This window comes from Abrus precatorius, unplaced genomic scaffold, assembly GCF_003935025.1.
Source record: "Abrus precatorius isolate BTA unplaced genomic scaffold, Abrus_2018 Scaffold2, whole genome shotgun sequence".
NCBI lineage: Eukaryota > Viridiplantae > Streptophyta > Magnoliopsida > Fabales > Fabaceae > Abrus > Abrus precatorius.
In genome coordinates this window covers 3635483-3662721 of record NW_020874362.1, presented here as the reverse complement: position 1 = coordinate 3662721, position 27239 = coordinate 3635483, and the positions used below count along the sequence as shown (strand labels likewise).

Genomic DNA, 27239 nt, shown 5'->3' with positions numbered 1-27239 from the left:
TCTTATTTACCATTCTTAGGCCATTCATTTGAATTGAATTTGATTTGTAAAGTATAAACAATACATATATGAAGCATTTTTTGTGTCACATCATGACACCATTTAGTGGATATGGTGGGTGGGGAAAGCGTGATGCTTCTAAAATTTCTAGTCATGTTTTATGACAAGGTTTCATTAGTTAAAGATAAATTGTATCATATTCGTAATTCTAAAATTTTATATGAATTTCAAAAAATTTATACAACATCGTGTAAATTTATGGGCAAGAGATGATCTTCTTGTTATTTCTCCTAATATTTATACAACATTAATTTTAATTTAGCTGTGGCATGTGGACATGGGTCAATGTCTGGCCAAACCAAGTGGATAAGGCAAAGACACAGTTTCACTAGTTCCACCCTGAGAAGGGAGAAAGTTTATCGCTACACGTGGCTGTGTGACAGTGGCTCAACCACGTCCTTGTTTCATTTTAGCAAAAAGTGCCTCCTCCACGTCATTACCTTCTTTCTGCATTGACTTGCTTATTTACTCATTTAGCAAAGAAAAATATTTGATAGACATTCACTTTCACTAACAGGTGTTGAACTGAAAGAGGTAGAATTGGTTTTAGGATTTTAATGAAAACATTATATGCTTATAATCATTCAATTTGATGGTATTTTGTTTATATACACTTCTATTTGGATATTACTCGTTATATTATGTGACACGTTTGGTCAATGAAATAGCATTAGAGTTTTTTTTTTTTTTTTTAAGAAGCAAGTAAAGACATGTATCATTTAATTGTGATTTTAAATTGCTAAACTTTTAAAGGCAATTTCACAAGATCTATGGTCTTTCAATGAAAAAATGAATAATCAAATAAAAACAATGGGATTAGTTGTGGATTTATTCTACCGTTAAAATTTATAGTTTTCACACAAATGTAATTTAACATGATTTTATTATTGGTAAATTTTCAATTGGTTTTTTTTTTCATTTCTAAAAGAGATATATTACACTTTATTGAAATGACAAAAATGATTCTTTCTACCAATTCTAAATATATGAAGTTATTATAAAGATTACAATTTTTGACTTAGCAATTTTGTGTAACAAAATAAAAGGAGGAATAATAATAAAAGAAACTGAAAAGAATTTGTCATTTTACCAATTCCATTTGGTTGGGAAAGGGTTAGTGTGGCACATGATTAGGAGGTAATATGCAAGCTGGCCCACGAAAGAGATAGCGTGTTAGACCACTTAGTATTAATTTGAAGGCAAAGGAGTCCATGTTCCTTCCCCCAAGAAAGCTGGAAAAGCTTAGCATTTTTTGTCTTATTTAAAGATTGTGCCATGGTGGAATCACTAGCCACAGATCTGGGTTTGAATCACAGCAAATTTCACGAAGCCCATTGAATTTTAGATTCAGATAATTCATCCCCTAGAGAAAACAAGCAACAATCAAGAAGATCTTATTGATTAAAAATAACACACATTGAATTACAAAATCCTTAAAAAAAGCCAACACCAACTCATCATATCATGCATGAATAAATTGCTTTGTTACATACAACCAAATCTTCTTCACAATTCTCAGATTTCCTCACCAGCTAAGAAAATTTCAATACATTTTATGTAACATATTATATGATAAAAACTGTGATAGGTAATAACGGCCGATCAATATAAGATTATTAAATTCTAAGAAGGCGAAAAAAAATGAAAACTAGATCAATTAAAAGTGTGACTGTGACATAAGAACTGACATTATGCTTGGAGTAAAGAAAAGAATAATAGAGAAAAATATATAATATATGATATGAAGGAGAAATTTGGAAATGCAAGGCATCAAGTGTGAAGTTGGAAGGAGATTGAAGGTCACGTAACTTGAGAATAGAATTTACTTGACGTAGAAGCCACATTCAGATCTCATTCACACCCAACAGAAAAAAAGGGAGAAAGAACAAAAGGGTGAGGTGAAGTGGTTTGCAGTGCCTTCAGGTTCAGGAAATTATACCGTTCAAATCAGACAAGGTAATGGTGACAGGAAAATAAAGGTGGGGACCAATTGAACAAACATGTTATTAAAAAATTCATGTGATTGACTAATTAATTTATGCTTTTAAAAGATGCGCTTAATGTGAGGGATGAAAATATTGTATTTAATTAATCAAACCAATCGACGTTTATGACCCATCATAATTAAATTAATATGTAATTACACTCAATGACTGATAAAGTTAAGAAGTTGGAGGCAGATTCTTTACCCTATAAACAGAAAAGAAAAGGTTGAAACTTAAAGACAGGGTGGAGCACTTGCACTCTGGATAAACAGGATGGAGCTTTATTTAATTATAGTTATCAGCTTTGGATTTTCTTAGATTTTGATTCTATCGATTCATTATTAATGGTGAAAATATTCGTTTTAGTCTTTCAAAATGTAGGCGATAATTAATTTAATTTTCAATTATATAAACATCACACTTATAATATTTAATACAGATATATTCACAATTACAGGTTTGGAATTTCTTTATGTCTAACTAATTGTTCATTTAAAAAACTTAATAAGAGACAATTCTTTAGATAAAATGAGTTGAACCATATATGCAGTTGAGATTCTAAATAAGTTGTCGATTAAACAATCTCTCATTAAAGTAAAGCCATCATTGTTAGACTAAGAATACCACAATACACATCCAATTGATATAGGAAAATGTTTGGTAGAAGAAAAATATATATAATAAACGATGTAATGTGAAAAATAAAATAAAATATCAACAAACAAGGTAAGTGATGACACTTGAAAAATTGGCTATGAATTATAAGTAGGTTATGATATACGTATTGGTTTCAAACTTGCGCTTTTAGCTTCGAGTTAGGTACTTGTCAGAGTTCATGTAAATATCAAAGATGATCTGATGCTGCCATATGTACTTCTAGTTTCACAATGATACTTATTTTAAATAATAATTGAGTACCTATCATGGGATGATTCTAACATTATCTTTTTATTTGTAAAAAGTAAATATAATATTTTTAATAAAAAAATTAAATTTAATTTTGTACTATTAATATTTGTAGATACAAAATAAAAAACTGAGATTAATTAGTAAAAAAGTTAAAAATCAAGAAGTATAGATGACTATATTGAGTAATAAAATATTAATGAACGGTGAATAAGTAAATTATTAGTTCACATTTATTTCTTTCTTCTTCCTCTATACGATAATTTCTCTATTTTTATCTCTCTTATTTTCTTTTAACCTCCTTTATTCTTAGATTTTTTTTATCTGAACTTTAAAATTTGTTGGATAAAAATAATTAAGATGAGATTTTTCCTCTGTGACTTCCTTCATAATTTCCTCTGAATTATATGCACCACCCTATCAATCTGGGTTCCAATAAGACATGACTGGAAGAACATGAAACGTAGTTAGGAAAAAGCAAAATTTGAGAAAGTATAATGAAAAACATTCAACAAAAACAAAGTCAATACTCCTTTAATTGTTTAACCGAACAAATCAAAACTTCACAAGTAAGATAACCATTTCTTGCAATGTTTGTTTCGTGCTTTCCACTTCACATTCAAAAATTTACAAATAAACACCCAACACACTATCTACATCAACTCTGTGACCAACCGCTACTAAATCTATGCTTTCTTATTTTCTAAACTTTTACATCAGTTATTACCACCACTGAATGTATATATGATTTTTATTAAAAGGTTGCAACTTTCTAAGTCAGTCAGTTGAGACAACCGACTAATAAGTGGATAGTAGCATACGTTAACTATCAAAATCAGTTTAGACATCCACTATATGTAGAACTGATGTTTTTTTAAATATAAATCACCATTTTCTACATTAACTTTGTAAGTAACCGATGTTCAAATTTATTTCTTCCCATACGTTACTTTCAACATCTGATTTTTAATAAATTTGATGTACATATATATATTCAAATTTTCTAAGTTGAATCTTAAAAGCCAAGAAAAAGATGAAACATGGTTGAAAAAAACAAAAATGAAAAAAATATAAAAAAAAATATTTTTAAAAGAAATGCAACTTTTTACATTGTTTTCTTAGAAAACTGATGTAGAATGTATTTTTTAAAAAAAAAAACATAACTTTTTATATTGGTTCTTTGGAAAGAACAAATACTGAATTTTATTTTTTTTTGTAGCTACTTCTACATTAGTTATCTAAAAAGAACTAATGTAAAAAGTAGCAAAAATTTTGTAATGTCATTGTTTTTAATGTTGTATACAAAGGTATGTATAAACTTTGATTGTTTTCTTCTTTATTGTTCCAATATGTAATAAACATAACAAGGCTTAATTCCCATAGAAAGTGAAAGAAATATATTGTTTTATTAGTTTAAATTTTTGTGTGTTAAAACTCTGTTATTTATGAATTTTTAATGGTGTTAATAAAATGAGAGTAAGATAGAAAAAAAAAAAAAAGACGATGAAGAAAAAACATAAATAAGATTCTAAATTTTTTAATATTATATTTTTTTGGATAAAGATATTGCCATTTAGATTACAGGAAAGAAATAAACTATTACATTACTGATTTCAAAATCTGTATATTTTATGATAACTATATTGAATATTGTCTAATAAATTATGTATAAAAAATATAAACTTTAGACTCATAATTTTCACTGAGAAAGAAGAATATAAAATTATCAATTTATCTTTTTATAAATCTAACTTAAATAACTAGTTTTCTGTAATACAATTTTAACCATCTGATTAAAATTAACAATCTATAATATTTAATAACTTTTTCAAAAATTATATTTACCTTACTTTTTAAGGAAGCAGGAGGACGTAAAAATCACATCCTATCATGGGATGTGTAGAAAGAAATTAAAAAAAGAACACTAACAAAACCATGTTTCACTTGTTCAAAAGCAACGGATATTTACAAGTTGAAGTAACCACTACACCCACCATCCATTCAAAATATTCAATATCATAATCGAAATACTAATGTGGGCATAAAGAGAACTGTCGAAATTACAATGTAGACAAGTCAACAAAACCAAAATTACAAATTTTTTCCACGTATATGTAAAAAGTTAAATGAACTAACGCAGCATCCACAAACCCAAAGCAAATTCATTCCGTGGCCAAATTACCATACTGCCATGGATTGAATTCAATTGATTTAACATCAACATTATCATCAATGCTTCCCGAGTTATCTGCAGTAGCTCGATGTCCAGTGTATTTACCATTATATTGATAGATTTCCAAATCACCCCAAGGAGTTGGAGTCACTTCTTCAGTTAAATCAAACCATCTTGGCGTGAAGTTATCCCCTTTTGCCTCTCGGGTTCTCTTTTCAGCACGCTGCTTGTCCTCCAAACTGAGAAGACAACATAGACCATGTTAAAGTTTTACTCAATTTTATACTTGAATTGCTTCTAAAATGCTATGCTATGTTTTTGGGCACAAGGGAACAGAGGGGGAACAAGAGAATGGGCAAGGAACCTGCTCTTTTCTGTTCCAGCTTTTGACAGATCACCCATTTCAAGTGCATATCTATCTGGGCGTAGACGAGAGTCTGATGCTAACAGCTTTCTAGGGGCGGTGTCAAAGCTGTTTATTTTATGGGCGAAATATGTATACTGGAATTTATCATCTGGTGGAACATCAGCAACATGCCAAACCTGCAGAATAAAATCACAGAAGGTATTAGTGTCCTTACCAATTAATATATCAGTAGAGTTTAAGTGCAAATTTACTTCATTTCTCAGAGAGGCATGTCTTATTGATTGCAATGGTTACAACCTCTAATCAAAATAATTCACCATCAACACTGAAAAGATGGATTGTAAAGATTTATGCATCTTGCGAACAGATAACTATAAGAAACCAACCAACAAAAGATGCTTGAATATATCATTGTCTTCTTGCATTACGTCATGAAGTTTTTTTATATGAATAGCATTTCAAAATAAGTTTGAACTCACCAGCACTAATTCAGATTTCTTAAAAAAGAAAAGAGCTCATCCATAGATTAACTATAAATCATCATTTACTATACAAGAATGAAAAAAAAAGTAGAAATAGTTGAAAATTTTGTTAAGTTTGATGTCACCACTTCGATGCTTGATAGAAGAGGGAAAAGAAAATTTGTTCTTTTCATCTTGAGTGGTTGTGGGAACATGTTGAGTTGGCTAGGTACTCAAGTTGGGTGATCGTGAAGGATATTCACATGGATCACCATGCATTCTTGTCTAGGGAACATTCCTTAACTGGAAAGAGATTATGTCTATCTGCATGAGTCTCAAACTCTAACATACCAAGTGCATGGCTAGATGGGCAATGAGCCAATGATTTGTCATCAAACAGTAAGACCAAGAAAATAGCATAGTACCAAGCATTTGAAGCTAAGTTACTGAACTTTAACAGTAGATAACTCTGAAGATTTTTTATTAAAAGAAATACCTCTTTCAATTCTGTGCCTGGAAGAGGCTCTCCTTCTGAATCACAAGGTTGATAACTCATAGACTCATTCCATTTCCCAGTCATTAATATTTTAGGCTCCTCAGAAGAATTATAAACATATCCATCCACTTCATATCGACCAGCTCTGCAGCAGATCAGGAAATAGGTGAGAGTCTAATTAAAGGTTGTATATAATGACAATAGTGAGATACCTAAACAGCTGAATGGACAAAGATGAAGTAAAATATAGAAAACATAACTGAAGACAGAAGCAAAATTCGAGGCCACTCAATTATCTTTATATAACTCAGTTTTAACATGCACAAATTGGTAAGTAACAAGTAGCGATCAATCAAATTGAATAGTCAGGTGAAACAGGAACAGTTAATGCCATATTACCAAGACAATTATTTTAACTTCATTATACATTGAACTCAAACTAGTAATAGACGAACATAATTGCTCAAAATTTGAATATCTAAATTAAAAAGTATTAATTTTAGTAGAAACAGAAATGTTACAGACCCAAACCATCCACATGGTTGAAAATATAGCACAGCTTTGTCTCCAGTTGTCAAATTTGTCATTATCATTTCCCCAGGTGAATCAATCCAAGTCCGGCCAAATATGAGGTTGTTGACCTTTGTGGGAGGCGGCACCAAATCTAAGATTACACCATTCCTCTTAAGGGTCACTCGTGTTCTGCAAACATACAAGTCCTTAAATAGCAAATAACAAAAAAATAGATAATTCAGATCAGAACAACTAGGATTAAATTAAGAATTATTTTGTTGAATGACCACTATAAGATTGAATCTATAACAGTTTATCAAAATTCTTCATGGAACTACAATGGCAATCTTGTATGGAGATCTTCAGAAAGCATTACATTTAGCTTCCGCATATTCATTAAATACCACCATAAATGTCTCTACCCTGCTTGAGGAAACTTATAGTCTCTTGAGAGCAAAAAGAAGACACATAAACTCTTCCAGTAAGAGAGTGGGAGAATGCAGAAATCAGAGTTGGAACTTGGAAGAATACAAACAACATAAGTAACAACAAGAATAAAATGATAAAACAGATGAAATCCAATAAACGAATGCTATATATTCATTACCTTCCAACAGGATAAACATCTACAGAATTTCCCAAAAACTTGGTTTTCAACTTTGAAGTAACATCATACATAAAATGCTCATTCTCAGCATGTCCAGCACTCATTGGAGGATGATGACTCACCTGAAATTTTAAATATTTTTTTTAGATACACAGAGAAAAGTACAACACCCATATACTTTGTTTTGACCTAACAAAATAAGAAACCAAGAGCAGTGGTGTTTCTTCCAAAACAATATATAAAAGAGACATGGTGAGAGAGTGAAATGTAGAAAGTCATGTATCAGAGAGTTTCCATGAGAATCACAAACTGAAAAGATACCTGTTCTGCAAGAAATGTAATTCCACCATGGTTAACCATTTCATAGGTCTCTCCAAGGATAGGATTAAAAGGCTTCCAGGTTCGTTGGTATGCAAAGTACACAGATATAGCCCATGATGCTGTGATGATTAAAGAAATTACAATAGTGAAGCAATAATAAGAAAAGTGCGTGCCTGATGCTATAGTTACTTCAATGCAATAAGAAGAACAAGAACTACTACAGCAAGCCTCAGGTGAAGATATTTGATATCAGCCAGCAAATCCTTAATCAAAACTAGTTAGAATGCTTCATATGCTTCTTGTTTGTCATTCATTCCTATCTAAAAAATATCCTTAGGATAACTTCTAAATTCAATTTAAAAAGAGTTAAAATAGAAAATACAAGGAGAAAAACTAACTCACATGCATACGCCAATTGCATGTATGGATCCTCTGATTCATCTGCCTGATCTAATAAGTAGGAGTACTCCATCAACTAGTTCATGAAATTTAAAATTCAATCAATTGACAAAACAAATTATGATTCATCAACAATGGAAAAACTTTAGCCAGCAGACCTCAGCCATTTTCTGAAGCATAGTCATTGGTTCAAATATAATAACTGGTAGTGTCACCATTGATGTTACGTCTGAGCCAATATATTTCTGCATCATCTTCCAGTAACCATCTCTTTCCTTTATATACAAGAGCCAAAAGGAGAAAAGAGATAATAATGTTCAAAAGAGCCAAAAGGAGAAAAGAGATAATAATGTTCAAAATATGAGCATGTATGAATGAGGCATTTGCCAAAGAAGAGAAAAATAAAATAAAACTAAAAAAAATGTCAGCATACTTATCCTCAACATACAATAAAACTGGAAAACAAAACAACAATTTAACTTACGGGAGTGCCAAAGTGGTTACTACAAAGATCATTTTAAATGTCCAAACAGGGAGTTCAAAATAAAAAATACCAGAAAAAGCCTGAAAATAAAGAAGCTTTACAAAAAAAATAAACAGACTAAATAAGCACCTCCTGTTTCCATCTTCCTCTTCGAGCTTCCTCCTCCACATCATCTTGACCTCCCTCTGGATTTATGACTTCTACACCTTCATATCCAAGAAGCCTAGAAACAAAGGAGAAGCATCTAAATAAGTTTAAATTCCTCTTATAATCATTGCAAATCTTAGTGAGGACACCAACAGATAATTAGGCCGCCAGAATTGGCTGAGTCTCATAGATTTATTAGTTATTTTAGCATTCAGTTAATTTGTGTTTGTTTTGTTCTTTCTCAGAATTGTGTTTGACTACTTGATATTTCTTTTGTTTAGGAATGGATAACTTTCTTTTAAAAAAAATTATGCAACATTATTCTCATGATCTAATGAAAGTAAAGTAATCTCCGTCCATGATGATGCACAAAATTGTTCAAAGTAACAATTATTTGCTGAAAAAACTTCCCAGTATGTTGTTGGCTTTTTCCTTGAAATGGTATTAATCCAAAACAATAACACGTCTTTGTTTGTACTATATCCATTCATGTCTTGTAAGAATGCAATATCCTACGTGGGAACCATGTATAATCCAGGTGAAGCATTTGAATTACATGAGCAACAGGGGAACATTTTCACACTATAGATGCAGGTTCAAGCACACACGTGACCCCAAACTACGTCAAAAACAGATGATAAATCTTGGCTTAGTAACAAAACCGGCTACTTAGGTTCATTTAATTTTCAAATCTGGATAACTAAAAACAACTGGATTCAAAACTGGTTGGTTGATTGGGAATCCAAATGACTATTCAATTCCTATCTATACTCAATAGTGATCTCTCGTAGTTTTGATTCTTTAATAACCAGTCTGATTGTGCCACCGTTAATCCAGAAAAGCTGTGTTCTTGGCCCCTGTGAGATATGCTCCGATGGCACGTCTTGTGTGCTCTCACTCCCATGAATTGTCAAACAACGCCATTTCTCCAAAACCATCTCCATTTCAAGATTTCCCGTTGTGGGTTACATCATAGACATTCATCATTAGTGCACAAATTGAAAGATAATTAAAAAAGTTGTTGTCACATTGCCCATTGAATTCATCCTGCTACTCCATTTGGTCCCTTCCCTGGTACCACTTGCATTTATGAAGTGTGGACATCAGTCCTTCAAAGTATTCATAAGCACGTTTAAAATAAGTTTAAAACTGGATTAGCAAAAATCAAACCCGTTTTAAAAAAAATAATGATAATAAGAGGGTTTATAATTAGATCTAGTTCGGTTTTAGACTAAACTACTCCCTGAAACTAAGGGAACATTCATATCCAGCTAGAACTACAAGTGAAAAATCAACATAAGGTAATCATCAAATGAAACTTGAAAGCTGAAACTATGATCATAAGGGAAGAGAACAAACAGCATGAGGAGTGTGAACAAACAGTTACGACTATTAGAATATGGGCATATACAGATATGATAAAAATGGAAGCTTTGAAGTGAATTAAGGAAGGAATGGAAAAGATGCAGTACCCATTGACGGATCGCTGCATAGCGTTGCTGAACATTGAAGACACGGTGGCAAAGAAACCCTTATTTTCGTCCTGCTTCGGGGGGCTACCCATCTCTCTCCCTAAATCTTAAACCCTAATTCAGAATTCGATCAGATTCAGAACCAAAACAAGTAGCCAACCTCCAAGCTCGTCCAAATCAAATTCAAACTCCAACACAAAGTGCTAATTGACGAGAGAGAAAAGAATGTGTAGCGTAATTCGTTAGGTTTTTTAAAGTGAAAAGGAAAACAAAACGAGTAAATAAAGGTTTTTTTTTTATGTATGTTTTATATATATATATATAAGAATATGAATTGTTTTGCAAAATTTCGGAAACATGTTTTTTTTTTTTAATTGTCATACGTCTGGTTACTTTTTTGATATTTAATTATTATTTTAAAATTATCATTAATAATTTTTAAATTTTTATATATTTTTTTAAAAAAATTGCTATTAATAATTTTCTGATCTTTGAATTTATGTACTTGAGTCAAAAATAGTTACTGACAATTTTTAAACTTTGATAGTTTTTAAAAAATATCATATTTTTTATATATTTATTTTTTAAATATCATATATAAAAAAATATTTCATAAATAAATATTTCAATTTTTAGTTTTAGTTTTTTCATACACTTAAAAAAGTTATATTTTATTTTTGTGTTATTAAAAAATCTATCCTATTAATTTTTATGGATAATAAATATTAAAAAACTTACAATGTGTCTTGTAAAAAAATTTCTCACAAACTTTTTAGAATAATGTTGTATTTTGAAAGAGAGATAGTTTTTATAAATAAGGGAGAATTTATATTGGTAAAAAAAATGAATTTTAAAAAATTAACAATTACTTTGTTAAAAACCAAGTAATACGTTTTTTAAGGTAATTTATGTGAGTAACAACTAAAAAATTAATATCAAACAAATAAATTTAATAATTTTTTTTTTACCAATATTAAGTGGTTAGATAAACTTTTATATATAAATTATAACGAATTAATTTTCAGTTTTATTTTTACTTAAATAAATATAAATTTTCTTAAAATTAAAAAAATTGCAAAGTTAACACATTGCAAGAGGAAGAGAGATGATAGATGATAGATGTATCTCGGATCTCCTCTAGTTGTAACATAAGCTAGACATTCAGTTCAATAAAAAAAATAAAAAATAAATATATATATATATAATTAATTTAAACGAAATTTATATTTTTTTTCTCTTATATTTATATCTAACACTCCCTCACTAATTTTTATATTTGATTTTTTTTCCTCCGATACCCAAATCGTTTCTTCTCTCTATTTTATATCCAACTTTTTTCTTTCTTTTCTTACTCCACTCTTATATTCACTTTTTATTTTATTTTGTTTTTTTTCATACCCAACTCCTTTACCCTTCTCTTTTTCTACCACTACCTCTTACCACCGCTCTCTCCATCTCCATCCATTCATATTTTCCTCTTCTCCACACCCAATTCTTCTCTTCTCATCTCAAGTATGCGAAATTTACTTAAATTAATTTTGGATAATTTTTTTTTCTCTATTTTCGTCTAAGAAAAAATAGAATTGAACGTCTATTTTCCGCTACAACAAAAAGGGATCCGGATACATGATGGAGAGGCTGGGATCGAGAGCTTTGGAAGGGGAGATGGGTGCAAGTGAAAGGGCTTTACTCTTACTTTAGCAGGAGTTAGAGTAGGAGAAGTAGCAGGTGGAGACAAGAGAGGCATAGGCGTGAGTGCAAAGAAATGATAATATTTTTTTATGTTTAAAGTGAGAAGAAGAGGATGTAAAAGGATTGAGAAAGAGGTTAATTTTTTTTTATGTTTAATATTGAAAAAAGAGAATGATAAATGATTTAATTATATAAAAATATTATTAAATGTTATATTTTTTTATTTTTATAAAAAATAAAAGATAATATTTTTATATAAAAATTAATAATTTTAAAATTAATATTAAAAAATTAAAACAAACATCACTTGAAAATTTAAAATTTTAAAAAAATTAAAATTTCAAAATTTTATTTACTTATTAAATAATTTTCAAACAAGATTAAAACTTTTTTAACCTCTCTTTTCTTTTCTCTTCTCTTCTTAAATCCAACTCCTAAATATAACTTTAAAGACAACATTTTATAACTTAGGAAAAAAATTATTTTTCAAACATACATATAATTAATTTACAAGTATAAAATTTAAATGAAAGTAGTTTTAATAATTTTTTCAAACTATAACTGATTAATCGTCATTTTGGTAAAGTAATGATTCTTAATTAGGCTTTCTTTATGATCAAATGAATATATAAAATATTTGTTTTTGGGTGAATATATAAAGGCTCTTATTTGGTGATTTAGTTGTTATGTGATGAATTGAGAAACTAAAAAATATTCAAATGATACTTAATAATTCAACACCTAATATTTATATTTAGAGCTATTGTAAAAAATGGTAAATATTAGTGAGGGACACATATTTTTGGCTGATGTAATACAAAAACTTTAAGGCAAAATTAACGGTGGAGATGGCTCTAGCGATTGAAAATATCTGAAAATTTTGCTTTCTTTTATGGCTTACTATGCATAATGCTCTACGAATAAATTTATTGAAATTTGATAGGCATTAAACTGAAAATCCTATTTGTTCTTAGTGCAACTTGCACATTCAGAGTGCTAAGCATTGTTTATGTGAGTGCTCCCATGTGATGTAATAGATTATGCAGCAACATAGTGTAGTTGACGTTTTATGTTTTAATTCTCCTTTTCACCATATTAAACTAATATTTTTCATTAAATATTTATATTTTAAAATTAAAATAAATTAAAATTATTTTTTATAATTTGATATGTTAAAATTTATCTTGTTATTTTATTTAATAAAACAAAATTAGTATTATTAATAATTACAATAAAATTCATTTAATTTTAAAATAGTCATTGAATATATTTAAAATTAATTTTTTTTAATTCCACGTACACAACTCATTTATCTAAAAAATCATAAGGATATAATAAATTAAGTTAAGCACCCACTTAATGATTATAAGATAAGGAACCAGTGAAAAATATTTTTTAAACTGTATTTCTGAAATTTTAATTTAAATTTGATAATAATCTGATTCGCAAACCGTTGATAAGCAGATAAAGGAAGATATAACATCTGGCATTTCTAATTAAACTGAAAAATTAAATTGAATATATTTAAATCTAAATTTATGATAAAGCAAAATTTGTGTCAGAGTACAACGCAGCACCAAGTAACCTCATCTATTGACATTTGAGAATCAGAAAATTACAGAGAGATAACAGATCAAACACCAAACTCCTGAAATTTTTAATTTCCATTCAGATTCTTTTTTACTTTTTTTCACTTTCGATTCAAAACCCTAACTTTCTCTGAGTTCCTTCTTCTTCCAGTGTCGCCGTTTCTCAACGATTGATAACCTAATCAACAATCATTGACCAATAACGATTGAAAAACCCAAACTTTGTGTGAAGTAGTTCACTTCCCCCATTACTCGCTTAACCCTTTGTTTTGATTCAACTTCATTGTTTCCTCTCTCACTATGAAAGAAGGTAAATCTGTTAAATTGAATCATCAGCACCAGAACGGTCACCTCTCTCCTTCCAAATTCGCCAAATTGTTTGATCCTGAAGCTTCCTGGGACAAGGTTTGTTTTTACAATTTCATTTTTTGTAGATCCATTCCTCGTATGAGATGTTTGTTGAAATTTCGGTTTAAATGAAATTATTAATTTTGGACTTTCTGAGTTGAATTTAATGGCCTTCCCGAATTTTGGGTAAGCAAAAAATAAATAAAAATAAGCATGTCAATGATATAATATGTTCTCAATTTCTTATATAGTGCATGATCAAGATTAAGATTCATTTTACTTAGTGCTGTCATAGTTGAAGTTTGAAGTGGTTAGGGGTTCTCGTTTTTGCTACGTTGTTCTATGCAGCGGTTACTTAATTGATTTAATCATATGCTAACAACCCTTGTCTCTCTGTCTATCTGTTACTTCCAAATAGGATCAATTGGGAGACGTATTGCATTGGATTAGACAAGTGCTTGGCCTTGTGTGTGGATTCCTTTGGGGTGCCATACCTTTGGTTGGAGGAATATGGTTTATCCTGTAAGTTTTTTTCACTTCGAATCAAAATGTTTATTTTGTAACTGTGTGTTATTGAAGTTGTAGATTGACTGTATTTACTGATGTGATATTATGTGCAAATGACGATAATGGCCTCTTTCATTGGTCTTGATTGTCTACCAAATGGTGCAATGCTCAAATCTAGAATGATTAAAACTTCAAAAGTGATAGAGATTTGACCTAAATTTAGCAACAGTAGTGGATGTTATGCATATGAAGCTGCTGTTTTAGTTACAAGACTTTGGAGATTGCATGAATGTGTTGCGCTACAGCAACATAAACTCAACAAATAGAGGAGGTGGCCTCTTTGGAGTTATTTTCATTTTTACCAATTCAATGTACTACTATTTGTGTTTTAGAAAAACATCTTGCAATCTCTATAAAAATAAATTCATCAACGAGGTTCATGCTACAGAAATCGAGTGATCTTTAGTTGCAGAAATCAGTTTTACTTTGTACGATCATGAATTTTATTAGCAGAACGTTTGATGAGTTATTGAGACTTTACTAGGTATAAATTTTCTCAGGCTTAATTCATAGTTTATTTCATAGTTTATGTCCTGGCATTTTATTAAAGGCTTGATTTAAATCTACGTGGAACATTTATGGCATCTGTAATTAAATGTGATGTTATGAACCTTTATGCTGAGGTGGCACATTTAGATGCAACAGAATGGTAATGTGCAGCATGGTGGAGGTCCTAGAGGGAGGATAAAAGGTAAAGAAGGTGTGAGAATTGGAGGTTGACGAATTCTCGCTATGTCTCTTTCTCTTCTTCTTGTAGCCCTTTCTCCTTAGAAATTATTTCTTCTGTTCATTGTTAGTCACTTTTGTACTGAGTTAATCTCACTTCTTTGATTAATACAAGCACTGTTTATGTTTATATCTCAGTAGCGGTTCTTGACAACCATTTCATGTGACACCACCCCATTAACACTGTCTAGAAGTTTGATGTTTATTATTTGTTAATTGTCTTCCTGTTTTGCAGATTTTTAGTGTTGTCCTCTGGGATTATATATAGTTATTATGCAATAATATTAAAGGTTGACGAGGAAGAGCTTGGTGGTCATGGAGCCCTCCTTCAAGAGGGACTTTTTGCTTCTATAACTCTTTTCCTGGTAAAATGTTATGTTGGTCATTGCTTTGTTTTCTGCAGAAAGTGAAGATTTTATTCACTCCCCAAGGCTTTTGTTAACTACTCTACAATCTGACTTCACGTTTCATGTATGTGTGCAGCTTTCCTGGATTCTAGTTTACAGTTTAGCACACTTCTGATTGGCCGGGCATTGAAGCTTCAACACGGTTGAAAGTTTTACTTGATTACAGTTGCCCGATTTGCAGTTATCTGCTTTACTTCTGTGTAAAATGTTCTGATTTTGCAATGCATGAACGCTAGCTTCTGCTTTCCATGGTAATAGCTATTTTAGTCCAAGCCATTCTAATGACACCTCGTACTACAGCAAATTGTATGTTGCAGAACTGATGACAATCAAAATTATGTTTGTTGAACGGTGAAATAAAATTGTTGCAGGCAAATTCTGTGGGATCATTTATCCTTGATGTTTATGCCATACATATAGAATTCCTGAATGGATTCCCGCTTTTTTGGTTGATCTTGATGTAGCTGTTTTGATTGCGGCTGCTGTGAACTGATTGTTTAAGGATCATATGTTGTGTGTTGATGATGGTTATGGTAAAATGCCCGAACATTTGTACGATTTATTATACAAATATCATCACTAATTTGTAGATGAGCAAAGCGATGCAGTTCCCCTACAAGATTATTTTTTTTACTTTTTCTGACCTAGCATTTGCTATATATGGGGTTTAGATTTTAACGCGTTTCTCTTTTAGTATAAAGCAAGTTACCACGAGTTAAGAGTTAATTAGTTTAGCATGAAAAGTAAAATTGAAAAAGAAGTTAAAGTAATCTGAAGTTTTAACTAAATAAAATTAGCAACAAAAGGATACAGTTCAATTTTTGTTAATTCGATTTTATTAAAGGTACTTTTGTTTTCCTTAGAACTTGTGATAAGTTCTGACTAGAGTAAGATGACCCCTTTCCCCTCTAGCCCTTGGAGTGGAAATTTTTTTAGAGTGGTCTTAGACTTCCATGGTCTTGTCAATTGTAAGTAACTAGAACTACATGGTTTGGATCACGTAATAATTTCTCCTTGAAGTGACATGCTGCAATTAATTTTTTTTATTTTCTCCATCACATAATTTATTACTAATGTCATAAAATAGAATGTTATTTATTACTGAAAAAAATAATTTGACTGCAATTTTGGACCTTTTAAGATTTGATTTCCAACCGGCGGAAAATAAAATGGGGGAAGTAATTGTGCAGTAATCATTATAGAGTTAAGGCACACTTGGGGAGAAGTTGATCTAGGCCGGTTTTGACACTCATTTACGTTTTAACCCCTAAATATTTTTATCATGCGTAGGGTCCTGTAATTTCATACCTTGAAGTTTTAACCTCCCAGGAATGAATCGTTTTCAGAAAATGCGGATAATTTGTATTTTCATTAATAGAAATGAGAGGGGTTAAAAGCCAAAAATAAAAGCTCATCCCATATTGCACGAAATCTTTTAATTTCATGCGGGAAATTATTCATGATTTTCCAAAATGAGGCATGGTATGGAAACCTATTTTTTCTTTGGGCTAAAGATTGTGGACATCATATTTCATGGAACAGAGCATAGAAGGAAAACAAGATTCAGCGTTCCAAACATGATGGTGATAGTGGTGGTCGGGTCTTAAATAAGACCTTGCCAATAAGTAATCGGAAAGGTAACAAGAAGCAAAACTAAAGCAACAATGGCCCCGGCAATCAATACTACCATGAACAAAACAACGACAATAATAAAGAGGGCATATAACTCGGTCTCTGACATATTACAATCAACTTGTATACATGATAATCGGGATTCTGATTTACATGAGACATCGATTGTCACGAGAATTCAATACTCCTAAGAATTCAATTTGATGTCATAAATCACAATATCAAATAAAAGGGCTCGAAGTTTACATATCAAAATGCACCTCCAAAATCTAGCACAACACTAACATACAATCAAATAATAAAAATTAGTTGTCCATTCATTAACAGGTCTTTACGGGAAGTATTTCAAATCAGTTTCAGGCAAAACTGTTCTAGACTAAAAATAAGAATACGAAAGGAGTTGACGGTACTCTGATCCTTGCTATAACCTAAACACAAGCAAGTCTCATATGCTGGGAAGAAATTCACAGCTGTCATTGTCGGGATCTGCCTCTTAGTGAAACAAGATAAATACGGCCATAAACCCACTGTCTGCCTAATGTTGAAACCGATTGCTGAAAGATGATAACACCATGTGTCATTCAAAGTGCAGCATCATCTTTTGGTAGATACATTTATTTATTTATTGGGTGCAGAGGATGAAAAATTGAGGAGAAACAAATACGCTCTCTACCATGCACGTCATCAACATGCATTGCAAATTATAGCATAGCCATACTCAATTCTCTTAAATATAGAAAAAGTAAATAACAGTCTAGTTTATGTGCTTCTGCAAAAAGTTTTAAAAGATCAATAAATTGTTACCTCCACTTTAGTTCGAAATTCTAATAAGCATTCACACACATGACAATCTGCTCTGTGAGGTGAGTCAACATTCCTGTCCATTCTGACAAATGCAAATACCTGAAACAAAATGAATCCAACTCAATGTGAATGAGTTAAGTGAAATTAAATCTTAACTATGTGCCTCACAAGCTGGACAGATGTAAAAACATAAATTTAGGGACAAGATGGAGAAGAGGCTTATATGACAGTTACTGCAATTACTGACCTCTTCTCCACAACTAGGACATGCACCTTTTAGTGCCACCAAGTCATTCCTCCACAGGCCTTGAAGCACTTTAACTGTGAAAATACAGATATAGAAGAAGAGGTAATGTCGTCAATAATCAATTTTGAGGTTACAGAATGAAAATTCTACTATAAGGAATTCACAAGTCAACTAAATTATAAGAGCTTGGCAAGTGAAATATTGCTTGAAGTACAAATTTGAAAATTAAGGCATAAGATGATGAAGGGGGAAAAACCAGCAAAATGTTTTTTACCTGAAGCTGAAGCAACTGGGTATCCAATGACAAAACCGAGCACACTGAAAATGATGCTATTCACCAAGGCCAGAAATCCTAGTCCGGACGTTTGGGGACCATATAACAATCCTGAATCGAATGCATTTTGATAAGCCATGCCAACAGTGTACGGTATGGGTCCAACACATGCTAAACTGCCAAATGCAAGGAACATGGCCCATGTGCTTGCTAATGCAAAAGCCATAGACAGATCTTCCTGCCCTACGACCACACCACTCAATATTCTAGTGAAGAATAAACCAAGAGCAAAGACGGGGGGGGGGGGGGGGGAGAAAAGAAAAACAGAGAGCACGGGGTAGGAAGCCCTAACTAGAATAAAAATGTAGCTACTAGAGACATTCAATAGAGTAGATATTAGAAATACATGATCACATTACACACAAGCTTAACTTTCTCTCAACCACATAAAGAATCAAGAAGTGAAAATACTCTCGCAATGCATTCTCGAAACAATTCAGGGTATCATCCGAAGTCCGCGACAAGGATAACTAAATAGACATCAATGCCAAATCACAACCAGGTCATACAACCACAGGTTAATCTTAAATTCAGGAGAAAAGTACCTCAGCATCAGCATATGTTGATTGCCTCCTGATACTGCACCGAGGATACTTGACAACTGATTTTGAACCATACCATCTAAGCCTTAACTGTTTCCATAGTTTCATATCAATCGAAGTAAAATCAGTCTACATTGTTAAACAGTGACTTACAATATACACAACACACATAAATGTCGAGTATTATATGTTAAACAGTGGAAGGAATGTACCTCTATTCTATCAAACATGTCATCAACGATCAAAGGTTGACCACTATAATAAGCATCACGTGCCTATTGCAAGAAGCAAAGTGTGAGCATGTTAAATGAAGCTAAAGTGTCTATTGTGTGGTCAATTCTACAAATGTTTTCATCATCAATTTGCTAATTATTTCTCTAATATTTATCATCTTAAGCTGAAAATATGCAGAAATTGGAGTTTAGAGTAAAAGTGTATAAAATTATTCGGAGAAATGAGAATTATAATTACTTGGCAATAAAGCGCTTCGAGTGTCTCTTTATTGGCGGTTTCGAGAGGGCCAACGTAGATGCAGTAGGGTCCCTCAGGGTGGTGGTCGGAGGTGGCGGAGACACGGTGGCTTTTGGCGGAGGTACGGCGGTTTGTTCTCGGTAATTCGAGGAGCGTCGATTGCATCACGTGTGAAGTGCTCGTGCAGGCCATTAGCCCACACCACCCTTAACAACTGCACGTGTGATGTGCCATTCGTTCTCACCACATAAATAGTCCAAAATTGGACACAATTGCCCTCGTGCCTAAATATCTGTTCCGCCCAACCCAATTGGTCCAAAATATTTTTAATCTGCTTTTGTTTCTGCGAAGCCACTCGGCTTGGTCTCGCGCCTTTAACTATGTTACAATTGGGCTTCGGCCTTTGGGTCTGATTTAGACTATGTTGACCAAAATAAATAAATCACGTGTGTGAAATAGTATTTACAGAAAATGTGCATTGTCATTCCCAAAGGCAGCGTCTCAAGCTTCTTAGCTATCTATCCAACATTGTCAGATTCTGCGAATAAACTGTTGGGCCTCTAATGCAGAAAAAATTGGACGTGTAAATTAAAATTCTGATGTAAACTGGCGAGTAATAATTCAGATCTAATAAATAGATTTAGCAATACAGCGGTGTAACTTGTAAAGTGTGCACTGGAATACTTCCCAGGAAAGAGAGGTGGATCACAACAGATCACTTAAATACCAAGTCTTTCTTTAGCCAGAACTTTTCCAGTTACAACACTAATACAAATAACACACTTATCCAACAATCCAACAATCAGCCACGGAAGGATAACAGAAATAATTCTTTTCTGATGTGGAAGATCAGACTAAACTGCAACCACAAAGCATACTAAGAATTATTCTAACTGAATAAAATAAGCAGATAAAGAACACCAATATTTAACGTGGAAAACCTCCAATGTGGAAGAAAAACCACAGGACAAACTTCGAAAAATATTTCACTATATCTCGGGATATTTACAATATCCTTTCAACACTCTATCACACAAGAGATGTAAAATATAGTGTACCCAGTGAGACCCACTTCCTATTCAAATATTACAAATTTTGTAATACCAAGAAGAAATAAAGATGATACCCACCCCAGTATATTTTTCTCACATTCTTAGGATTTACTCAACACTCTATTTTTTTTTCTCGCACTAGAATTCTATCAATGCTTGATAAATACTCTTGCGATGCGCCCCTCAATTTCATTCCTCACGGCTATTTATAGCCAAATGAAGTTACTATTCACTTATTAAAATATTATTTATTTGTTTAGGGAGTAAAAAAAAACGGCACTGAATCACTGAAATGTGCTGGACATCACAATTCTCCCCCTCCAGCACAAAGATGCACTCTTGGAATCTTCACATGCGATCCATGCCAATCAGCTTGACACATTGTTGATGTTTTTCTCGTGCAACAACTTTCGTCATCATATCAACAGGATTTTTATCCGTGTGAATCTTATCTAGCTTGAACTCTTGTTCTTCCACTGCCTGACGCAGCCAATGATATCTGACATCAATGTGCTTCGTGCGAGAGTGATACATCGCATTCTTACTTAAATCCAATGCGCTTTGGCTATCGCAATGGATAACGTACCTTTTCTGCTCAATTCCCAGTTGTTAAAGAAACCTCTTTAACCAAAGCATTTCCTTTCCTGCTTCAGTCATGGCAACATACTCAGCTTCAGTAGTTGATAAGGCCACACATTTCTGCAATTTGGATTGCCAAGATATAGCTCCCCCTGCAAAGGTAAACACAAGTCCTGAAGTAGATTTTCTACTATCCAGGTCACCTGCCATATCTGCATCTGTGTATCCTTCAAGAACTGGGTTAGGTATTCCAAAGCTCAAGCACATATTATAACTACCTTTCAGATATCTCAAGATCCACTTCACTGCTTCCCAATGCTCTTTTCCAGGATTGGAAAGATACCTGCTAACAACTCCGACCGCATGAGCTATATCTGGCCTCGTACAAACCATGGCATACATCAAACTCCCGACTGCTGAGGAGTATGGAATACCCGCCATAGCTTCTTTTTCTTCTTGACTTGTAGGACAACTTCTTTTGCTGAGTTTGAAGTGATTGGCCAACGGTGTACTAACTGGTTTAGCCGTCTTCATGTTGAATCTGTCCAGAATTCGATTCACATACCGTTCATGCGATAACCACAACCTCTTGGATTTTCGGTCTCGCATGATCTGCATGCCCAAAATCTGTTTTGCAGGGCCCAGATCTTTCATATCAAAAAACTTTGACAATTCCTTCTTCAAATCACCAATCAGCTTCGCATCCTGTCCCACTATCAACATATCATCTACATACAACAGAAGAATAATGAATTTATCACCTGGAAATGTCTTGACAAATACACAATGATCTGCACCAGTCTTGGCATATCGATGACTCGCCATGAACGAGTCAAATTTCTTATACCACTGTCTTGGAGCCTGTTTCAATCCATACAAGCTCTTCTTCAATCTGCAAACCATATGCTCCTTTCCAGTCTCCTCAAAACCTTATGGTTGCTCCATGTAGATTTCTTCATCAAGGTCTCCATGAAGAAACGCAGTCTTTACATCTAGCTGTTCAAGCTCCAGATCCAAGCTAGCCACCAATCCGAGTATAACTTGAATAGAGCTCATCTTCACAACTGGAGAGAAGATTTCATCAAAATCTATTCCTCGCTTTTGTCCAAAACCTTTTATGACTAAGCGAGCCTTGTACTTCAACAACTTGTCACCATCTTTCTTAAGCTTGAACACCCATTTATTTTTCAAGGCTTTTCTGCCTTTAGGGAGCTTAACCAACTCATAAGTATCATTCTTCACTAGGGAATCCATTTCTTCTTGCATGGCTTTCATCCACTGGGATTTATCCTTATGAGTCTGAACTTCTTCAAAGTTTTCTGGCTCCCCCTCTTTAGTGATGGTAATATACGTCGAATTAGGGTACTCTGTAGATGGCTGGTGTGGTCTACTTGATTTCCGATGCTGAGGTGGAGCTTTTGGGTTTTCTTGCTCAACACCTTCATCATCACCATCTTCTATTGCTGGCTCATTATCAACCCTAAGTTCTCCATCACACTCTCCCCCTACTGTGGCATTTTTAGGAGAAACAATTGGTGTGAGATCAACCTTACCACCTGGTTCTCTGATTTTTGGTGAAGCAGAATCCGACATAGTTTCTTGCTCATGGAATACTACATCTCTGCTTCTAATAACTTTCTTATTTTCTGGATCCCATAACCTGTAGCCAAATTCCTCATCTCCGTAGCCCAGAAATATGCAAGGATTGGCTCTATCATCAAGTTTTTGTCTTCGTTCCTTACTCACATGAGCAAAAGCTTTGCATCCAAACACTTTCAAATGAGAGTATTTAACATCATGTCTGGACCATACTCTCTTAGGGATATCGAAGCCCAAAGGAACAGATGGAGATCGGTTAATAAGGTAGCTTGCCGTTAGAACAGCTTCACCCCAGAATGGCTTAGGCAGTTTTGCCATTCTTAACATGCATCTTACTTTCTCCATAATGGTTCTATTGATTCGTTCGGCCACACCATTATGTTGTGGGGTTCCAGGTACCGTCTTCTCATGCCTGATGCCATGCTCAGCACAATAATTCTTGAATTCATGGGAAGTATATTCACCCCCATTATCCGTGCGAAGACACTTCAAAGGTTTACCAGCCTGTCTCTCCACCATTGCATAAAACCTTTTGAAGCATTGAAAAACCTGGTCCTTCGTTCTTAAGAAGTACACCCACAATTTTCGTGAAGCATCATCAATAAACGTCACGTAATATCTGCTACCACCAAGACTCTCCACTTCCATGGGTCCACATACATCAGAATGATCCATCTCCAAAATATTCTCTTTCAGCTTCGACGTTTTGCTGAAAGACACTCTATGATGTTTGCCAAACAAACAGTGATCACAAGGATTCAGCTTTTTATTTTTGGCAAACGGGATAAGGGACTTTCTTGCCAAAATCTGCAATTCTTTTTCACTTATATGAGCCAATCTTTTGTGCCACAAATTTGGTGAAGCATCATCCTCGACTGCATTCAATCCGCCCTTAATCAGCTTCACTTGAGTTTTATACAACGTTGAATTTACTGTGCCTCTAGCAACCAACAACGATCCTTTGGTAAGCCTCCACTTGCCGTTACCAAAATGGTTGTCGTAATCAGCTAGATCCAAAGCACGCACAGAGATCAAATTCAGACGCAGATCTAGCACATGACGCACATCTTTTAGTGTTATTGTGCATCCTGTATTGGTTTGAATGCACACATCACCAATTCCCACAATATCTGCGATACTGCTATTGCCCATCTTTACTTTACCAAAGTCTCCTGCTTTGTACACAGTAAAGAAGTCCTTGTGAGAAGTTGCATGATAAGATGCTGCTGAGTCAATGACCCATTCATCACATGAGTCTGTAACTTGACACTCTTCTTCTTCTTCAACAGATAGTACTACCACATCTCCAGTTGTCACAGGGGATGCAGTATTTTCATCGTCATCCGATCTAGAGTTTCGTCGGTCTTTCTTCTCTCTGTTCTTCCAGGCTTTACAATTTCTTTTGATGTGCCCTTCTTCACCGCAGTGGTAACACTTAAATTTTCTTCTGGGCTGAGACTATGACTTATCTCTGGATTTGTTACTTCGTCCTCTGCTCTTACTTCTCCCCCTGTTCTCTGTGACAAGGGCATGGGAACTGCTTGCCCAGAGTCTTTTCTCCTTGTTTCTTCATTAAACATGCTGTCTTTGACTTGAGACAAAGTCAATTTTCCTTCAGGAGCAGAGTTGCTTAATGACACCACCAGAGTCTCCCAGCTATCTGGTAAAGAACTCAAAAGTAACAGCGCCTGCAATTCTTCATCAAGTTTTATCTCCATGGTAACTAGCTGGTTTACCATGTGTTGGAAATCATTCAAGTGTTCTGCAACTGATCTTCCATCTTGATATTTTAAATTCACCAGCTTCCGAATAACGAAAGCTTTATTCTGTGCAGTCTTCCTTTGATACATTTGTTCAATTTTGTTCCACAGAGTCTGGGCATTCGTCTCTGTGGCAACATGGTGGAATATGCATATATCCACCCACTGCCTAATTAAACTGACGACCTTCCGGTGTGTCTTTTTCCAATCCTCATCCTTCACGTCTTCTGGCTTTTGATCTCCCTTTTCCACAGGATCATACAAGTCCTTGTAGAAAAGTATGTCCTCCATTTTTGGCTTCCAAATGGAGTAGTTTGTTGCTGTCAGCTTCACCATGGTACCTACGTTCTCCTCCATTTAATTTACACTCGGTGATACAGAGCCCAACTTAAGCTCTGATACCACTTGTTGGGCCTCTAATGCAGAAAAAATTGGACATGTAAATTAAAATTCTGACGTAAACTGACAAGCAATAATTCAGATCTAATAAATAGATTTAGCAGCGCAGCGGTGTAACTTGTAAAGTGTGCACTGGAATACTTCCCAGGAAAGAGAGGTGGATCACAACAGATCACTTAAATACCAAGTCTTTCCTTAGCCAGAACCTTTCCAGTTACAACACTAATACAAATAACACACTTATCCAGCAATCCAACAATCAGCCACGGAAGGATAACAGAAATAATTCTTTTTTGATGTGGAAGATCAGACTAAACTGCAATCACAGAGCATACTAAGAATTATTCTAACTGAATAAAATAAGCAGATAAAGAACACCAATATTTAACGTGGAAAACCTCCAATGTGGAAGAAAAACCACGGACAAACTCCGAAAAATATTCCACTATATCTCGGGATATTTACAATATCCTTTCAACACTTTATCACACAAGAGATGTAAAATATAGTGTACCCAGTGAGACCCACTTCCTATTCAAATATTACAAATTTTGTAATACCAAGAAGAAATAAAGATGATACCCACTCCAATGTATTTTTCTCACACTCTTAGGATTTACTTAACACTCTGTTTTTTTTCTCTCACTAGAATTCTATCAATGCTTGATAAATACTCTTGCGATGCGCCCCTCAATTTCATTCCTCGCGGCTATTTATAGCCAAATGAAGTTATTATTCACTTATTAAAATATTATTTATTTGTTTAGGGAGTAAAAAAAAAACGGCACCGAATCACTGAAATGTGCTGGACATCACATAAACAATCTCAGATTAGAATCCATGGTGAAGATGTGCATGCATGAAAGGAATTGATGTTTGTGATTTTACGTTGGGACGAGACAATTAGACAAACAAGGTTCCGAAGTCTGAATGAAACGGATTACAAAGATTAGGACTTACATTATCCTATAAATCCTTAAAAATTGTAAGTTTAAAATAAAACATTTCTCCCATGCATACCACTTGATCTTGTTTGGTGGCTGAGAGTAAAACCCAATTTGGAAATAGCGCAAGTAGGAGTAGTAATGTCTTAAAATGCGTGTATAATATTGAGTTTCATTACTTGAAATAATTTCTTTAACACTTATATCGTATTTTATTACATTTATTTATATTTTTCTTCACATGTCACATGAAAACTTAAAAATGTGAGAACCTGATTTATTTGGTAAAAATGAAATAGAAAAATTAAAGTGATAAATATTTTAATTTTCTTTGATAGGAGAAAAATAGTAGAGAAAAGAAAAAGTTGTAGGATTCACCACCTTTTAATTTATTTTACTGTCTCGTGTTAAACAAATAAGCAGAGAGATTTTTTATTTTGCATTTTCTTTAAATTCTCTCGTGTCTATTTATAAATTCATGTTTTAAATAAGAACATAGTTATTTATTTAATAAATTTTCCTTTCATCTTTTTTCATGTTTCTCTCACATTGAAGAGTTTTCAAGTTCGTTAATTTTCTCATCACTTTCTATCTACTTAGATTCATTTTTTCTCCCCATATCAAAATAACTATGTTCAGAAAACATTTCCACATAATATCTTAACATACAAAGTGGGAAAGAGGGAAAGCATGAGTAGTAACTCTGTTGCTGTGACCAGGTTGGACAGTTCTTGCAGATAGATGACCAGACAGATGAAATGTGTAATTATGTTTCACCAGCTTGCTGAAACAGAAACAATTTTAACCAGTGGTTCAGCACTCTTGTCCATAAGTATAATGCTCACATAATAATTGAGATCATCTTGGGCTATATTTTTTCTAGTATAATTTGATGTATTGCTCAAAATTTCTATCAATTGGAACATCAATGCTAGTTGGGTGGACAGTTAAAAGTTCCCTACCGCAATCACCCTCAAATACTTTTCTACTCAATTTCATTTTAAAGTCATATTCTGTAGCCCGACTTTGGTATTTTATTAGAAGCAGTATTTCAGTTGAGGAATGCTAATGCTACATTCTTTCAACATAATTTTTAAAAAGAATGTATTACTAATATTTTTTTTCCAGTTATTAATTTGACACGTCAAAGAGTTAC

The 27239-nt window shown here is 33.2% G+C and overlaps 3 protein-coding genes across 4 annotated transcripts; 1 reads left to right on the top strand and 2 right to left on the bottom strand.

Annotated features, from left to right (window-relative positions):
- Nucleotides 1-4878: 4878 nt before the first annotated feature.
- On the bottom strand, nucleotides 4879-10605 carry LOC113858651 (oxysterol-binding protein-related protein 3C-like). The gene is made up of 10 exons (XM_027491375.1): nucleotides 10392-10605; nucleotides 8902-8995; nucleotides 8447-8563; nucleotides 8292-8364; nucleotides 7890-8008; nucleotides 7569-7690; nucleotides 6974-7150; nucleotides 6449-6593; nucleotides 5489-5667; nucleotides 4879-5363 (listed from the first exon to the last, which is right to left on the bottom strand). Exons 1-10 carry the CDS (start codon nucleotides 10481-10483, stop codon nucleotides 5114-5116), a joined length of 1368 nt encoding a protein of 455 aa, XP_027347176.1. The 5' UTR covers nucleotides 10484-10605; the 3' UTR covers nucleotides 4879-5113.
- A 3033-nt stretch (nucleotides 10606-13638) lies between these two features.
- LOC113858654 (uncharacterized protein RAB5IF homolog) lies at nucleotides 13639-16280 on the top strand. Of its 2 annotated transcripts, XM_027491378.1 has the most exons (4): nucleotides 13639-14077; nucleotides 14439-14542; nucleotides 15549-15678; nucleotides 15797-16280. In XM_027491378.1, exons 1-4 carry the CDS (start codon nucleotides 13973-13975, stop codon nucleotides 15833-15835), a joined length of 378 nt encoding a protein of 125 aa, XP_027347179.1. In that variant the 5' UTR covers nucleotides 13639-13972; the 3' UTR covers nucleotides 15836-16280. The 2 variants fall into 2 exon arrangements, with proteins under 2 accessions (XP_027347179.1, XP_027347178.1); XM_027491377.1 differs by having other exon boundaries at nucleotides 13688-14077; nucleotides 15549-16156.
- Nucleotides 16281-17494: 1214 nt separating this feature from the next.
- On the bottom strand, nucleotides 17495-19960 carry LOC113858652 (PGR5-like protein 1B, chloroplastic). The gene is made up of 7 exons (XM_027491376.1): nucleotides 19751-19960; nucleotides 19492-19554; nucleotides 19283-19369; nucleotides 18678-18915; nucleotides 18404-18477; nucleotides 18157-18255; nucleotides 17495-17906 (listed from the first exon to the last, which is right to left on the bottom strand). The coding sequence occupies exons 1-7, from the start codon at nucleotides 19940-19942 to the stop codon at nucleotides 17826-17828; spliced, it is 834 nt and encodes a 277-aa protein (XP_027347177.1). The 5' UTR covers nucleotides 19943-19960; the 3' UTR covers nucleotides 17495-17825.
- Between the last annotated feature and the right edge of the window lie 7279 nt (nucleotides 19961-27239).

Excerpts from the sequence above, each read along its gene's own strand:
- LOC113858654 (XM_027491377.1), top strand. The coding sequence starts at position 13,973 with ATGAAAGAAGGTAAATCTGTTAAATTGAATCATCAGCACCAGAACGGT. Across the intron at positions 14,078-14,438 it reads CTGAAGCTTCCTGGGACAAG|GATCAATTGGGAGACGTATT; the intron begins GTTTGTTTTTAC and ends ACTTCCAAATAG. Across the intron at positions 14,543-15,548 it reads GGAGGAATATGGTTTATCCT|ATTTTTAGTGTTGTCCTCTG; the intron begins GTAAGTTTTTTT and ends CCTGTTTTGCAG.
- LOC113858652 (XM_027491376.1), bottom strand. The coding sequence starts at position 19,942 with ATGGCCTGCACGAGCACTTCACACGTGATGCAATCGACGCTCCTCGAA. Across the intron at positions 19,555-19,750 it reads TCGAAGCGCTTTATTGCCAA|GCACGTGATGCTTATTATAG; the intron begins GTAATTATAATT and ends TTCTTGCAATAG. Across the intron at positions 18,256-18,403 it reads GTCCTAGTTGTGGAGAAGAG|GTATTTGCATTTGTCAGAAT; the intron begins GTCAGTAATTGC and ends ATTTTGTTTCAG.
- LOC113858651 (XM_027491375.1), bottom strand. The coding sequence starts at position 10,483 with ATGGGTAGCCCCCCGAAGCAGGACGAAAATAAGGGTTTCTTTGCCACC. Across the intron at positions 7,691-7,889 it reads TTACATTTCTTGCAGAACAG|GTGAGTCATCATCCTCCAAT; the intron begins GTATCTTTTCAG and ends TTAAAATTTCAG. Across the intron at positions 6,594-6,973 it reads CAACCATGTGGATGGTTTGG|AGCTGGTCGATATGAAGTGG; the intron begins GTCTGTAACATT and ends GATCTGCTGCAG.